Source organism: Oncorhynchus gorbuscha, linkage group LG07, assembly GCF_021184085.1.
Source record: "Oncorhynchus gorbuscha isolate QuinsamMale2020 ecotype Even-year linkage group LG07, OgorEven_v1.0, whole genome shotgun sequence".
Classification (NCBI taxonomy): domain Eukaryota; kingdom Metazoa; phylum Chordata; class Actinopteri; order Salmoniformes; family Salmonidae; genus Oncorhynchus; species Oncorhynchus gorbuscha.
This window is the reverse complement of record NC_060179.1, coordinates 9,610,640-9,627,595: the sequence shown is the minus strand read 5'-3', so window position 1 is coordinate 9,627,595 and position 16,956 is coordinate 9,610,640. Positions and strand designations below refer to the sequence as shown.

General features: G+C 44.7%; 1 protein-coding gene across 2 annotated transcripts; it reads left to right on the top strand.

Annotated features, from left to right (window-relative positions):
* The first annotated feature begins 239 nt into the window (after window positions 1–239).
* On the top strand, window positions 240–3,299 carry LOC124039098 (cerebellin-2-like). 2 transcript variants are annotated; one of them, XM_046354981.1, is made up of 4 exons: window positions 240–586; window positions 983–1,421; window positions 2,238–2,357; window positions 2,559–3,299. In XM_046354981.1, exons 2-4 carry the CDS (start codon window positions 1,209–1,211, stop codon window positions 2,754–2,756), a joined length of 531 nt encoding a protein of 176 aa, XP_046210937.1. In that variant the 5' UTR covers window positions 240–586; window positions 983–1,208; the 3' UTR covers window positions 2,757–3,299. The 2 variants fall into 2 exon arrangements, with proteins under 2 accessions (XP_046210937.1, XP_046210936.1); XM_046354980.1 differs by having other exon boundaries at window positions 241–586; window positions 983–1,502.
* Window positions 3,300–16,956: the final 13,657 nt, after the last annotated feature.

Genomic DNA, 16,956 nt, shown 5'->3' with positions numbered 1-16,956 from the left:
TTCTCCTCGTTAGTCAAAGATACGTTCACCATGCAACCTGTGGTGAGAAAAAAAGACCAGTGGACAGTATCGCCTTTCTACCATTTGGTGTCGCACAAGTATTTCGCTGCGGCTCCTGTAAAACTGCCATATTTGAGCTCAAATTAGTGACATCATGCATAACCAATTATAGGAATAGCGCAAAAAGCAATGATATCCTCTTGTTTTACCCTTTCATCTCTGATTAATCAGCGCGCGACAAGACAGGGGAAAATACATTGCGGCTGCACACTGGGAGTCAGCCGTGAACTCTGCTGTCCCGTGAGGTCCGGTGATGTATGATCTCACAACATGCAACTGGTTATGTAAACAAACTCATTAATCCAGAAGTGTGCTTATTATACTGGCCTACTAGTGAGTGGAGGGTCATTGTACGCGGTGCTGTCGACATTCTACTGTACTTGAATATAAAGGATGGGCGTGAGTCGCCCTCGAAAGGGAAGCGAGGGGGGATCCATTTTCAGCATAGAAGGCGAGCTCACTGCTCAGTTCACTCTGCGCGCTGCTTCCTATGCGGAGTGAGAGAGAGGCGCTATGGATACTACAGGTAACGTCAAGGCGCCTTTTCAGGGAAACAGATGGCTATGGTGTTTGGTGCTTGTGTTAGAAAAGAGTAGGCTAGTATAAGAGTAGCCAAATGAAACCTGAGAGGAAGACATATATAATGTATTGTTTTTAGGATTTCCAAATTCCACAATTATTTAACGTGCATGGGAAGTGATAATTCTGACTAATATGAATTAATATGAATGATATAACCTAAATTAAATACCATATAGTTGACGCACCTACAAAATACCTTCTTTGCGTATTACGCACGAGTTGTATCTCGTTCTAGGAGGATCCCAATGAATATATTTTAGCACTCAGTGTAGTAGTCTGTCTTTTAAACACCTAATGGTCTCTGTCATAAATCCGTTGTTATTTGTCTCTTAATCACCAGGAAACACCACACCAGCTGTCTGAAGACCAGCCAAATATCAACTGAAACGCACAGGAGGGAGGGGAGTGTGAGAAACATAGGTTGTGTGTGTGTGTTAAAGTGTGGATGTTAGAGAGAGCGAGAGAGAGGACTAAGGTTGGACCAGGTGATCACGTCCTATCAAACCTCCAAGGAGCTGCCGGCCAGGATCAGTGTTTACAGGAAGGATCAGAGTTCCGACCAGAACATGGTGGTGCCAGCCCGCTGCCCGGGACCCCGTGCCATGCTGGCGCTCAGCCTTCTCATGGGATACGGCGTGGTGCGCTGCGTCGCCGGTCAGAACGACACGGAGCCCATCGTACTGGAGGGGAAGTGTCTGGTGGTCTGCGACTCCAACCCGTCCTCAGACGGCGGGGTGACTTCATCGCTCGGGATATCCGTCCGGTCGGCTGGCGCCAAGGTAGCTTTCTCCGCGGTGCGCGGGACGAATCACGAGCCCTCCGACATGAGCAACACGTCCATGACCATCTACTTTGACCAGGTCAGCCGTCCCCGGAATTTGCGCATGCAAATCTTGTCCCTATCTGGATAGATAATTAATGTGGCGATTAGGAACAAGTTGTTTAATATATATTTTTCGGGAGCTGCTACAACATTATTGTATTCCTGTAAAAGGTTTTGATAACTTGTCGTGGTTTGGAGACGCGCACATTTCCCTTGAGTCTCTTTAATGAAATAACTTGAGAGCAGTTCTGGGGACCAGCACATGATAATGGGAACATTGTGATCGCGTAATTTGCCCCATATTGCCTATTCATAAAAGCTGCAGCTCGTTGCAAGTTGATTTGAAAAGACGTCAGCTTTGTATCTAGTCCCTTCTATCTATGCTGTAGGTTTGAGGGACGCAGACACTGCGGTGTTTACTATAGATGTGACTGCTGCTGTAAATGCTCCAAACATCAAGTGGAGTATTGTTTTGCGCCCCGCTGGTGAGCTGGGATACTATGGACAGTATTATGTTAATTACCCCCCCCCCCCAATTATCTTACATCTGCGTTGATCGTCTTCAATTAGAAACATATATTGTCCAACTGTAAAACAGTGAGCTGTGGCAAACAGCGTTGGCCAATTGATTGTTCGTTGCGCCTTAAGGTCACCACATGCAAAGTGTAAGTGCTTGATAATTTGGCTAGTTGAACCCTTGCCGCGTCTCAGTATGTTACTCTTTGACTCTGGGTGCTGATTGTGCGTCATGTTGACGCACTTTGTGTTTCAGGCTTTAGTGAACATCGGCAACCATTTCGATCTGAAAGCGAGTGTCTTCCAGGCGCCAAGGAGGGGCATATACAGCTTCGGGTTTCATGTGGTCAAGGTCTACAACAGACAGACCATACAGGTAAGACACATTGTCCACATTTGCTTCACTGTGATCTCTATTCAAAGTTTTCTGATTGTAGGCCTAATTAGTCTACTTTAGTGTGTTGTTGTATGTTGTGGAGCAGCCTACCCAAATGGGTACATTCTTTGGTGCGTAAACAGAGTAGGCCTACGATGTAACAGATCTGAATTATGATCTGTGCTGTTTCCGTTACCCCAGGTCAACCTGATGCAGAACGACTACCCGATCATATCAGCTTTCGCCGGTGACCAGGACGTCACTCGGGAGGCGGCCAGCAACGGCGTTCTTCTGCAGTTGGAGCGCGAGGACCGGGTGTATCTGAAGCTGGAACGGGGCACGCTCATGGGCGGATGGAAATATTCCACGTTCTCAGGCTTCCTTGTCTTTCCACTATAATTTAATATGTGATCACGGAAATCGCAAACGTGACTCCTCCATGGTTGAGGAACGATTAAAAAAACAACAAATTTGCTCTTTTATTTGAAGTGAACTGTCAGAGGAAGAAGACAGAATCGTATGTGTACACACTACACACTTTACAGTATCTATTTCATTCAAACATTAACGTTTCCATGGAGTTCGTACATCCAAATCCATCGACTAAAACCCTATCTGGAAGGATAATCGAATCGATCTACCCGTGATGTATAGGCCTACCACTTGTCGATTATTTGGATTTTATCGCTTGGGAGTCAAATAACTTTTGTCAACAGACTGTCAAGTCAGTCTACCTCTGTGTACCCTGACTGTTGAACAGATGAGAATAATATTATATAAATCGAAAAGCTTAAAACTTCCCGAACTAACGTGTATTTACCAATGCTCTCTCTATTTTGTGTTTGTGTAGCCTTAAATAATAATGTTTCCGTGAAGTGAGGTGTATGGAATTCTTATGGACGTCCAGAAGAAGAAGAGTGCTTTCACGCCGAAGCCTTTTTTTTATTTTTTTGTTGCAGGAATGGAAGAATGTGTCTTTTTTTTTTGCTGTTCATGGTGTTCCGTTTGGATGCTGAACATAATGGAAGACTTTCTTTTTTTGTGCTTTTCATGGTGTTCCGTTTGGATGCTGGACATGTTGAAAAGAAGGCGAATATAGGCTGCCTAACTATCCAGAGATGATATAAAAGATTTTTAAAAAAGCGACATATTTCAGCCAATGGACACGTCTATAGAAACTCTTTTACAAAAAACATATTTATCTAATTTATAAAGTACATATTCACATTATGGTGTGTTCTACATTTCGGATCTGCGTAGCTTTAACTGATATTGTGTCCAGTGACGTTGCTCACAAATGTACATTGTGAAAAATAACAACAGTAAAATCCCAATTATATGATGTCCCGCCTAATAAATAATATTGCATTGTATACGCGTATGTATTCACTTTTATTATGTAGGCTACCAGTTTAGGCTTGCAAATGACATGCAAGATCGAAAAGGCATCAGGAAAGTAATCGTGATAGAATCGGTCATTAATAAAGTAGTGTACTGCACACGGCCTCAGACCTGTAGCGCACTATTGACTGACGCTGTCCATGGTGCTGATCGAGCAGCCGCTTGAACAGAATGCAATGTTACACTTCACAGAGCACTGGAGCCCACACCAACACGCATTCAACTTGTGGTTTCAAAATTGAAAACAGATTTTTATCAACTTTGCATGTGTCATTATTGTGAGATCAAAGCATAGACAAATCAATACAATACAATAGCACACTGGCATTCACCAAAACCGCTATATTTTGATTTGAGTGGCGAAAGAAGTACTCAATAACTATAATTATCTTCGCTAAATAATTATGCAATGCAGAGACAATGCGTTATTGTTTTGGGCCTGCTGTAGAAAAACAACCCTCCATCACACAGGAACAAAGGGAACAGGTCTTCACTATCTTATCATGTAGAACGTAAAGCTGTGTAAATGCCTTTTCTAATTGCAGAGGTGGTGTGTGTGTGTGTGTGTGCGTGCGTGTGCGTGTGGGATAGCAAATATATAAGTAGTTGTTATACCTAATGGTGCCTAGATGTGGAATATAGGCCTCTACAATGCAGTCTTATTGCCATTGGTTCTCTGATGTAGGTCAAAGGGGAACTAATTAAAACAAACATTGTGAAAGATAACGGCAAAAAATGAAACGGATAATAGAACAAAATGAATTGGTGTGGTGTAGTTACAGTTTAGCCCAATAGGAACATAACGGAGATGGTAAGTACACCTAGGATTTTGTCGTTGTTGGTTTCCTTCGGGGGCCGCGTCCCAGCCACTCCTTGCTGAAACCCGCAGGTCGATATCCAGAGGAAGTCATGACAAATCGTATGTGTACATACCATCTCCGTTATGTTCTTATTAGGTTACACATTAGAACACTTTACTTTGACCTTTGAATTGAACCCTCAGAACGTCTGTGGTTTGGAACCCAAAACCACTTACTTGACTGTTGCTACGTGATGCTTAAAAGCTCATGGGTTGTTTTACATAAGAACATCGTTTTAAACAGCTACCTGGGGTTGCAAATGCATTCAGGCAACTATAGTATCATAAACTGTCGATGTTTATGCCTTATCTCTCGTGGGAGGATTGTGCGTGTAGCCCGAAGAATCTGTCGGGGCTGAATGACACGTATGTGATGACGAGCAGCATTTGTTTGGGTTTTGGAGTTTTCTTCATTGGTTATTTGAACGTATCAGGATGAGGCGAAGGCGGTGCTCAAACTGCTTTGCGCGTGTTCCCAGCCGGATTGGAAGGGGGCATTGAATTATAGTTTTCGAAAGGTGGAGACCAACCCTGGGGGTCAAATTTTGAGCATTTGCAAATACACAGTTAAAAACATTTCGAGTTGATTGGTTATTTGAAAAAAAAATGTTGAACAAATTGAATTTTAAAGTATTTTCAAATATTTTTTCAAATACTATCTTTAAATACCTTGGTTAAATTCATGGGAGTGTATTCGAGCCTTCCTAGTTTATTTCCAAATACTTTCCAATATTGAGCTACTTGTTATTTCAAATAAAGGTTAACTGAATACATGTATTGATGTGGATTAAAAAGTAATTGAAATAACTGAAATAATATTTGAACCCAGGTCTGGTATTTTGATAATAATGCAGGTGTGCATTGTGCTGTATGCCAAGCAGTCATGACAACAGCAAGATGGCAGACTTTAGCTGTGGGATCAATGGGATTGGCTGAGATCTACTATCCTCAAAACAATGCTCAAATATTCTTATGCAGATGATCATTTCTAAACTAATATTGATCAAAGTCGATTATCTCAGCAGGATCTCTTTTAGTGACTTTATATTCACCTATCAAACATGTCAATGGCACAAAATAAAGAGATTTGTATAGCCTATTATTCAAAAAATCTTATAAAATGTAATGTCCAAGAAATCTTCATGAAAAAATCCAAGATGGCAACCGAATTGGCATTGGAAGTGGAACCCAGCTGGTTACTGTCTAAGGAATCAGCCTTTACTAGTTCTATACAGTTCCTACCCTGAACATACCAGACACTATGAGTGCACTTTCTATACAAAATATGTTTTTTGTAACATACATGTGAAGTGAAATGGGTTGTTTTAGAGGGTCAGCCATCACAGTACATTGCAAATTTGGGTTAAGTGCCTTGTCAAGCGCACATCTACAGACTTTTCGCCTTGTTGGCACGGCTACTCGAACCAACAACTGAAAGGTTGCTGGCCCAGCGCTCTAACCGCTAGTCTACCTGCCCCCCTAGTACACATCTGGTTAATATGGCCATTCATTTTTCCATAACGAGACCTAAATGTTCTAATGGGACCAACAGCTGAGAGCACAGCAGAGCAGGGAGGCCTGCTGTTACTAAGACAGATGACAGGCCAGCTATAAGAGTAGAATGGACCTGGAAACCAACCTACAACTCACCGCCTCCCTTTCCATAGCTATTTGGACAGCATTGTATAACGCTCCATAAACTTGTGATAAAGCCCATACTAACTCAAACGGTCTATTGTGGGACCATTGATTTTCCTTATTATAGTAGTGTCTCATTCGCTTGTCTGTTCAAGGCTTGATTTCTCAAAATGATTCTTGTTGTTCCAATTTTTAAATCCGTAGAGGCATACACAAAGATATAAGGGATTATTTCTGTGTATATTCTAGCGACGGTGAATCTTTTTCCACAGGAAGCTTGTACAATATCGGCGATCTGCTGCTAGCCATGAAAACTCCAAAACACCATATACCCCGATTGTCACTGGATGAGTGTATTTGATGTTAGCGTCATATAGCAGAGATATGAAAGTTAGCCACCTGTCTGGATGAGTGTATTTGATATTAGCATCATGTAGCAGAGATATGAAAGTTAGCCAGCTGGCTGGATGAGTGCATTTGATATTAGCGTCATGTAGCAGAGATATGAAAGTTAGCCACCTGTCTGGATGAGTGTATTTGATATTAGCATCATGTAGCAGAGATATGAAAGTTAGCCAGCTGGCTGGATGAGTTTATTTGATATTAGCGTCATATAGCAGAGATATGAAAGTTAGCCAGCTGGCTGGATGAGTGTATTTGATATTAGCATCATGTAGCAGAGATATGAAAGTTAGCCAGCTGGCTGGATGAGTTTATTTGATATTAGCGTCATATAGCAGAGATATGAAAGTTAGCCACCTGTCTGGATGAGTGTATTTGATATTAGCATCATGTAGCAGAGATATGAAAGTTAGCCAGCTGGCTGGATGAGTTTATTTGATATTAGCATCATATAGCAGATATATGAAAGTTAGCCAGCTGGCTGGATGAGTGTATTTGATATTAGCATCATGTAGCAGAGATATGAAAGTTAGCCAGCTGGCTGGATGAGTTTATTTGATATTAGCGTCATATAGCAGAGATATGAAAGTTAGCCACCTGTCTGGATGAGTGTATTTGATATTAGCATCATGTAGCAGAGATATGAAAGTTAGCCAGCTGGCTGGATGAGTTTATTTGATATTAGCGTCATATAGCAGAGATATGAAAGTTAGCCACCTGTCTGGATGAGTGTATTTGATATTAGCATCATGTAGCAGAGATATGAAAGTTAGCCAGCTGGCTGGATGAGTGCATTTGATATTAGCGTCATGTAGCAGAGATATGAAAGTTAGCCACCTGTCTGGATGAGTGTATTTGATATTAGCATCATGTAGCAGAGATATGAAAGTTAGCCAGCTGGCTGGATGAGTTTATTTGATATTAGCGTCATATAGCAGAGATATGAAAGTTAGCCAGCTGGCTGGATGAGTGTATTTGATATTAGCATCATGTAGCAGAGATATGAAAGTTAGCCAGCTGGCTGGATGAGTTTATTTGATATTAGCGTCATATAGCAGAGATATGAAAGTTAGCCACCTGTCTGGATGAGTGTATTTGATATTAGCATCATGTAGCAGAGATATGAAAGTTAGCCAGCTGGCTGGATGAGTTTATTTGATATTAGCATCATATAGCAGATATATGAAAGTTAGCCAGCTGGCTGGATGAGTGTATTTGATATTAGCATCATGTAGCAGAGATATGAAAGTTAGCCAGCTGGCTGGATGAGTTTATTTGATATTAGCGTCATATAGCAGAGATATGAAAGTTAGCCACCTGTCTGGATGAGTGTATTTGATATTAGCATCATGTAGCAGAGATATGAAAGTTAGCCAGCTGGCTGGATGAGTTTATTTGATATTAGCGTCATATAGCAGAGATATGAAAGTTAGCCACCTGTCTGGATGAGTGTATTTGATATTAGCATCATGTAGCAGAGATATGAAAGTTAACCAGCTAGCCGGATAATGTATTTGATATTAGCGTCATGTAGCAGAGATATGAAAGTTAGCCACTTATCTGGATGAGTGTATTTGATATTAGCGTCATGTAGCAGAGACATGAAAGTTAGCCAGTTAGCCGGATAATGTATTTGATATTAGCGTCATGTAGCAGAGATATGAAAGTTAGCCACCTGGCTGACGTGCACATCTCTATGTCTTCTGTTAGCAGCACTCGTTTATAAGTGCGAACCATGGTTGTATTGGGTGTTTGATATCTACGGCATTTATCAAAGATGTGAAGTGATAAAAACACCATGTGTCTGCCCCAATAGCACCATCAATCCCTGTTTATGTAGAAGGGAGGGGAGTGGGGGATTTTATGAATGTATAGACAGCAGCATATTGTGCTTTGTGGGCCCTATAAATATAACGGTACAACTGGTACCACCCACTGAGCTAATATAGCCTTTTCATGTTTTAAAGACGTCTTTGTTTCAGAGTTAGTCTCTTGGTGGCTGGTTTGCTTCTTGTTAAATACACTTTGAGGCTTTGTCTTTGGGCTCATGTTTCATTTTAGCCACTCATCCAGCAGGATCGTAAAACTTCAATGTGGGACCTCACAGCACGCAGCACGACAATACTTTATGCATTACAGTCTAAATGACATGTTAAAGTCATCCGAGGCATATTATCTGTGGCTTCAGCCAGTTCTAAGTGAATGGTAATTTCAGTTATTCATTAAACTGTAAGTTTGGCGAGGAGTCTTAAACACACACACACACACACACACACACACACACACACACACACACACACACACACACACACACACACACACACACACACACACACACACACACACACACACACACACACACACACACACACACACACGCTTAGATGCTCCCCGCAGAGACACAACTGTAATTCCTAGCCAGTCAGGTTTGAACAAAATGCCACGTACCTAAAAACATTTCAAAACTGACAGAGAAAAACACAACAGTAAATCGATTAGAGCAGTCCCATATCGATGTCCTCTGGTGCTGATTTCCTCTGGTGTTGATTGGAGGGCTGTCATCCAGAGAGCAATACAACTGTGACGATGTTGGAATTTAATAGCCCTCGCCTTCAATCGTCAATATTTAGGGAGTATTTTTGTGTATAATTTCCTTGCCTGACGTTTGATCTATCTACGGAAACTGAAACAAGATCATTAATTTGTTATCACCAATAGTGTAAAACGGTGAATAACTACTCACATCTTCATGAAAACCATTCAGAAATAAAATAAATAAGTTTGACCCCATTGACAATTACCGTTAGTCACCGGATTGCCTTCAAATAACGAGCTGCTAGTGGACTTTGAGCCCCCTACCCTAAAGGGTCTTGTAGACCCCTACCCTAAAGGGTCTTTGAGTCCCCTACCCTAAATGGTCTTGTAGACCCCTACACTAAAGGGACTTTGAGCCCCCTACCCTAAAGGGTCTTGTAGACCCCTACCCTAAAGGGTATTGTAGACCCCTACCCTAAAGGGTCTTGTAGACCCCTACCCTAAAGGGTCTTGTAGACACCTACCCTAAAGGGACTTTGAGCCCCCTACCCTAAAGGGTCTTTGAGCCCCCTACCCTAAAGACTCTTTGAGCCCCCTACCCTAAAGGGACTTTGAGACCCTGACCTAAAGGGTCTTTGGGCCCCCTACCCTAAATGGTCTTGTAGACCCCTACCCTAAAGGGACTTTGAGCCCCCTACCCTAAAGGGTCTTGTAGACCCCTACCCTAAAGGGTCTTGTAGACCCCTACCCTAAAGGGTCTTTGAGCCCCCTACCCTAAATGGTCTTGTAGACCCCTACCCTAAAGGGACTTGTAGACCCCTACCCTAAAGGGTTTTGTAGACCCCTACCATAAAGGGACTTTGAGACCCCTACCCTAAAGGGTCTTTGAGCCCCCTACCCCAAAGGGTCTTTGAGCGCCCTACCCCAAAGGGTCTTTGGGCCCCCTACCCCAAAGGGTCTTTGAGCCCCCTACCCTAAAGGGTCTTTGTGCCCCCTACCCCAAAGGGTCTTGTAGCCCCCTACCTAAAGGGTCTTGTAGACCCCTACCCTAAAGGTTCTTTGAGCCCCCTACCCTAAAGGGTCTTTGAGCCCCCTACCACAAAGGGTCTTTGAGCCCCCTACCCTAAATGGTCTTGTAGACCCCTACCCTAAAGGGTCTTTGAGCCCCCTACCCTAAAGGGTCTTTGAGCCCCATACCCTAAAGGGTCTTGTAGACCCCTACCCTAAAGGGTCTTTGAGCCCCCTACCCTAAAGGGTCTTTGAGCCCCCTACCCTAAAGGGTCTTGTAGACCCCTACCCTAAAGGGTCTTTGAGCCCCCTACCCTAAAGGGTCTTGTAGACCCCTACCCTAAAGGGTCTTTGAGTCCCCTGAGTCCCCCCTAAAGGGTCTTTGAGCCCCCTACCCTAAAGGGTCTTGTAGACCCCTACCCTAAAGGGTCTTTGAGCCCCCTACCCTAAAGTGTCTTGTAGACCCCTACCTTAAAGGGTCTTTTAGCCCCCTACCCTAATGGGTCTTTGAGCCCCCTACCCTAAAGGGTCTTTGAGCCCCCTACCCTAAAGGGTCTTGTAGACCCCTACCCTAAAGGGTCTTTGAGCCCCTACCTAAAGGGTCTTGTAGACCCCTACCCTAAAGGGTCTTGTAGACCCCTACCCTAAAGGGTCTTTGAGCCCCCTACCCTAAATGGTCTTGTAGACCCCTACCCTAAAGGGACTTTGAGCCCCCTACCCTAAAGGGTCTTGTAGACCCCTACCCTAAAGGGTATTGTAGACCCCTACCCTAAAGGGTCTTGTAGACCCCTACCCTAAAGGGTCTTGTAGACCCCTACCCTAAAGGGACTTTGAGCCCCCTACCCTAAAGGGTCTTTGAGCCCCCTACCCTAAAGGGTCTTTGAGCCCCCTACCCTAAAGGGACTTTGAGACCCTGACCTAAAGAGTCTTTGGGCCCCCTACCCTAAATGGTCTTGTAGACCCCTACCCTAAAGGGACTTTGAGCCCCCTACCCTAAAGGGTCTTGTAGACCCCTACCCTAAAGGATCTTGTAGACCCCTACACTAAAGGGTCTTTGAGCCCCTACCCTAAATGGTCTTGTAGACCCCTACCCTAAAGGGACTTGTAGACCCCTACCCTAAAGGGTCTTTGAGCCCCCTACCCTAAAGGGTCTTTGAGCCCCCTACCCTAAAGGGTCTTGTAGACCCCTACCTTAAAGGGTCTTTTAGCCCCCTACCCTAATGGGTCTTTGAGCCCCCTACCCTAAAGGGTCTTTGAGCCCCCTACCCTAAAGGGTCTTGTAGACCCCTACCCTAAAGGGTCTTTGAGCCCCCTACCCTAAAGGGTCTTGTAGAACCCTACCCTAAAGGGTCTTTGAGCCCCCTACCTAAAGGGTCTTTGAGCCCCCTACCCTAAAGGGTATTGTAGACCCCTACCCTAAAGGGTCTTTGAGCCCCCTACCCTAAAGGGTCTTGTAGACCCCTACCTTAAAGGGTCTTTTAGTCCCCTACCCTAATGGGTCTTTGAGCCCCCTACCCTAAAGGGTCTTTGAGCCCCCTACCCTAAAGGGTCTTGTAGACCCCTACACTAAAGGGTCTTTGAGCTCCCTACCCTAAAGGGTCTTGTAGACCCCTACCCTACAGGGTCTTTGAGCCCCCTACCCTAAAGGGTCTTTGAGACCCCTACCCTAAAGGGTCTTTGAGCCCCCTACCCTAAAGGGTCTTGTAGACCCATACCCTAAAGGGTCTTTGAGCCCCCTACCCTAAAGGGTCTTTGAGCCCCCTACCCTAAAGGGTCTTTGAGCCCCCTACCCTAAAGGGTCTTGTAGACCCCTACCCTAAAGGGTCTTTGAGCCCCCTACCCTAAATGGTCTTGTAGACCCCTACCCTAAAGGGACTTTGAGCCCCCTACCCTAAAGGGTCTTGTAGACCCCTACCCTAAAGGGTATTGTAGACCCCTACCCTAAAGGGTCTTGTAGACCCCTACCCTAAAGGGTCTTGTAGACACCTACCCTAAAGGGACTTTGAGCCCCCTACCCTAAAGGGACTTTGAGACCCTGACCTAAAGGGTCTTTGGGCCCCCTACCCTAAATGGTCTTGTAGACCCCTACCCTAAAGGGACTTTGAGCCCCCTACCCTAAAGGGTCTTGTAGACCCCTACCCTAAAGTGTCTTGTAGACCCCTACCCTAAAGGGTCTTTGAGCCCCCTACCTAAATGGTCTGACCCCTACCCTAAAGGGACTTGTAGACCCCTACCCTAAAGGGTTTTGTAGACCCCTACCATAAAGGGACTTTGAGCCCCCTACCCTAAAGGGTCTTGTAGACACCTACCCTAAAGGGACTTTGAGCCCCCTACCCTAAAGGGTCTTTGAGCCCCCTACCCTAAAGGGTCTTTGAGCCCCCTACCCTAAATGGTCTTGTAGACCCCTACCCTAAAGGGTCTTTGAGCCCCCCACCCTAAAGGGTCTTGTAGACCCCTACCCTAAAGGGTCTTTGAGCCCCCTACCCTAAAGGGTCTTTGAGCCCCCTACCCTAAAGGGTCTTGTAGACCCCTACCCTAAAGGGTCTTTGAGCCCCCTACCCTAAAGGGTCTTGTAGAACCCTACCCTAAAGGGTCTTTGAGCCCCCTACCCTAAAGGGTCTTTGAGCCCCCTACCCTAAAGGGTATTGTAGACCCCTACCCTAAAGGGTCTTTGAGCCCCCTACCCTAAAGGGTCTTGTAGACCCCTACCTTAAAGGGTCTTTTAGTCCCCTACCCTAATGGGTCTTTGAGCCCCCTACCCTAAAGGGTCTTTGAGCCCCCTACCCTAAAGGGTCTTGTAGACCCCTACCCTAAAGGGTCTTGTAGACCCCTACCTAAAGGGTATTTGAGCCCCCTACCCTAAATGGTCTTGTAGACCCCTACCCTAAAGTGTCTTTGAGCCCCCTACCCTAAAGGGTCTTGTAGACCGCTACCCTAAAGGGTCTTTGAGCCCCCTACCCTAAAGGGTCTTTGAGCCCCCTACCCTAAAGGGTCTTGTAGACCCCTACCCTAAAGGGTCTTTGAGCCCCCTACCCTAAAGGGTCTTGTAGACCCCTACCCTAAAGGGTCTTTGAGCCCCCTACCCTAAAGGGTCTTTGAGCCCCCTACCTAAAGGGTCTTGTAGACCCCTACCCTAAAGGGTCTTTGAGCCCCCTACCCTAAAGGGTCTTTGAGCCCCCTACCCTAAAGGGTCTTGTAGACCCCTACCCTAAAGGGTCTTTGAGCCCCCTACCCTTAAGGGTCTTTGAGCCCCCTACCTAAAGGTTCTTGTAGACCCCTACCCTAAAGGGTCTTTGAGCCCCCTACCCTAAAGGGTCTTGTAGACCCCTACCCTAAAGGGTCTTTGACCCCACTACCCTAAAGGGTCTTTGAGCCCCCTACCCTAAAGGGTCTTGTAGACCCCTACCCTAAAGGGTCTTTGAGCCCCCTACCTAAAGGGTCTTGTAGACCCCTACCCTAAAGGGTCTTTGAGCCCCCTACCCTAATGGGTCTTTGAGCCCCCTACCCTAAAGGGTCTTTGAGCCCCCTACCCTAAAGGGTCTTGTAGACCCCTACCCTAAAGGGTCTTTGAGACCCCTACCCTACAGGGTCTTTGAGCCCCCTACCCTAAAGGGTCTTTGAGCCCCCTACCCTAAAGGGTCTTTGAGCCCCCTACCCTAAAGGGTCTTTGAGCCCCCTACCCCAAAGGGTCTTGTAGACCCCTACCCTAAAGGGTTTAAGTAACTATACACATTTGGACCATTTACTGCTGTGTGTATTTCTCTTTGCTTAAAAATCAAGTGGACCTCATGAATCAGCATACAACATGTGATTGTGAGGGGCTGTTGTTCTCCACTTTAAACATATTTCACCGGGTTCTCTACAGAGTCCTCTAAACATTAGAGGACGGGACTGCTTGTCGGATGACGACAAGCCGATGCCAGTAGTTGGCCAAAAGTTTCAGACACACAGATTGGTTCACTATCTCTTTGATTTTTGGAGAGATAGTCGTCTTGGCAGAAGGATACACGTTTCACCGCCTGCTGTTCAGAGTTTCATTCAGGCTGTGTTCTATTGTCTCCTTATACGAATCCAAAAAGACTGATAGGACTTCCGTCCTGCTTTAAACGCATTCCTCATGGGGGACACTGAAGAACAACTCAAGCGTCACAAACACAAGAGAAACACTGACCATCTACTGTATTTAACATTTTTATTGAACAATACATAATAGTCCAGTAAATACAAGTAGTCACGGCAACTAAAATCCCTCACACAAAATGTCTACCACTCATTTCCTCAAGTGTTCCTCGGTTATCCATTTGTGGCTAAATTTGGCCTAAGTGTGATTCTAGGTGACAATAATCCTTTCACAGCAGTCTTTTTTATATTCAGGTGCTTCCAGGCAGAACTAGCGGCACTTCCTTCGGGGTTTAAACTATGCTTAGCGCCCCCCCCCCCCTTCAATGTAATATATAATGTGTCTGCAAGCTGAAAAAGGAAATGCATGCTGAATGGCAGGCTTTATAGCTAGCCCTAATGACCTCTTTTATATCAACTTTAAAACCTCCTTTCATATGTTTCTCTCCAAACGATCTCTGTTCATTTCATGGCCCTGCAGTAATGGACACAGCTTTGTCTGCATAGCAACAGGCGCGATACCACCTGTGCTCTTCTCTTCCCCTCCAAAGGAATACAACCTCAAAATGTTTATTCTTTAATCACATATTAATGCTAAGACGCATCACAGATCTGAATATAATCCTGTCAGCAACAAATATGTCAGAGCTGATGAAAAACCAATTCAGAAAGTGGTCATATGGTAACTGTATTTTTCAAGATAAGGAACATTGAATCATTTATTGATACCCAGCACCGGCTCACGACCACTAGACATTTTTATTTTGTCATTTGATTTAACGAGGCAAGCCAGATAAGAACAAATTCTTAATTACAATGACAGCCTACACCGGCCAAACCCAGATGGCACTGGGCCAATTGTGTGCTGCCCTATGAGGCTCCCAATTGCAGCCGGTTCTGAGACAGCCTGGAATCAAACCAGGGTGTCTGTAGTGACACCTCTAACACTGAGAAGCCATGACTTAGACTGCTGCGCCACTTAGGATGTGCAGCATCTGTAACCTATATCCCTTCTGTTCAATGGGATTGTTAGGTTGAAAGCCCCTGCGATCACGTCATGACCGCCTGATGACCGGGCTAATTTACACATGAATGACAAGACACGGTAGCAAGCAGGGATAATACACAGAGAGGATAGTTAGACAACATGCACGGCAGGCATGGCACGGTGGCTGGTTAATAATGCATCTGTTTGCCTACCAAATAATGAGGAACATATCACAGACCCAAACATCAGACAGACACCTGTCTCTGTGGAAGGACCCCTGTGTCAATCAGTTCTCTGACGGCCAGTAAGGAGAGAGAGAAAGCAAGAGAAAGTGAGAGAGAGAGAAAGGAGAGCACTCAGTGGGAGAGTAGAGAGAGATTAACCCTGGGAGAGAGGCCAGGGAGAGAGAGAGAGACTCTGGAACTGTCCAGAGAGAGAGCCAGAGAGAGACAAGGAGAAATAGAGAGGGAGGAGCAAGAGAGAGAGAGAAAGAAGAGAGAGAATAAATAGAGAGAGAAAGAAGAGGATAAATACAGACAGGAGAAATAGAGAGAGAGAGAATGAAGAGAGGATAAATAGAGAGAGAGAATGAAGAGAGGAGAAATAGAGAGAGAGAAGAGAGGATAAATACAGACAGGAGAAGTAGAGAGAGAGAATGAAGAGAGAGGATAAATAGAGAGAGAGAGGATGAAGACAGAGGAGAAATAGAGAGAGAGAAGAGAGAGGATAAATAGAGAGAGAGAGGATGAAGACAAGAGGAGAAATAGAGAGAGAGAAGAGAGGATAAATACAGACAGGAGAAATAGAGAGAGAGAGGATAAATAGAGAGAGAGAATGAAGAGAGGAGAAATAGAGAGAGAGAGAGAGGATAAATACAGACAGGAGAAATAGAGAGAGAATGAAGAGAGAGGATAAATAGAGAGAGAGAGGATGAAGAGAGGAGAAATAGAGAGAGAGAAGAGAGGGTAAATACAGACAGGAGAAATAGAGAGAGAGAATGAAGAGAGAGGAGAAATAGAGAGAGAATGAAGAGAGAGGAGAAATAGAGAGAGAGAATGAAGAGAGAGGAGAAATAGAGAGAGAGAGAGAGAGAGAGAGAGATGGAACACAAAGTTCATCCTGGAATATACAAGGTTTAAGGTCATCTGCCTTTGGCCTAAAGAACAGGAACCCAGACTTCATCAAATAATTTGGAAATACAGACATTGTCATCCTACAAGAAACATGGTATAAAGGAGACTGACCCACTGGATGCCCTCTATGTTACAGAGAGCTGGTAGTCACATCCACTAAACAACCAGGTGTGAAACAAGGAAGAGACTCAGAGGGTATGCTAATTTTGTATAGATCAGACCTAACCCACAATATAAAATTAGTCAAAACAGGAACATTTTACATCTGGCTAGAAATGAATAGAATGAATAACAGAGAAACATGGCCTTATGTGTGCTACCTATATCCCCCCAATAGAATCCCCATACTTTAACAATGCATCTTCGCTATCTTAGAGGTGTGTGCTACCTATATCCCCCCAATAGAATCCCCATACTTTAACAATGCATCTTCGCTATCTTAGAGGTGTGTGCTACCTATATCCCCCCAATAGAATCCCCATACTTTAACAATGCATCTTCGCTATCTTAGAGGTG

Bases quoted from the DNA above. Each gene is read 5' to 3' on its own strand.
- LOC124039098 (XM_046354980.1), top strand. From the start codon at position 1,209: ATGGTGGTGCCAGCCCGCTGCCCGGGACCCCGTGCCATGCTGGCGCTC. The intron at 1,503-2,237 runs GTCAGCCGTCCC...TTTGTGTTTCAG, and splicing joins TGACCATCTACTTTGACCAG to GCTTTAGTGAACATCGGCAA. The intron at 2,358-2,558 runs GTAAGACACATT...CCGTTACCCCAG, and splicing joins ACAACAGACAGACCATACAG to GTCAACCTGATGCAGAACGA.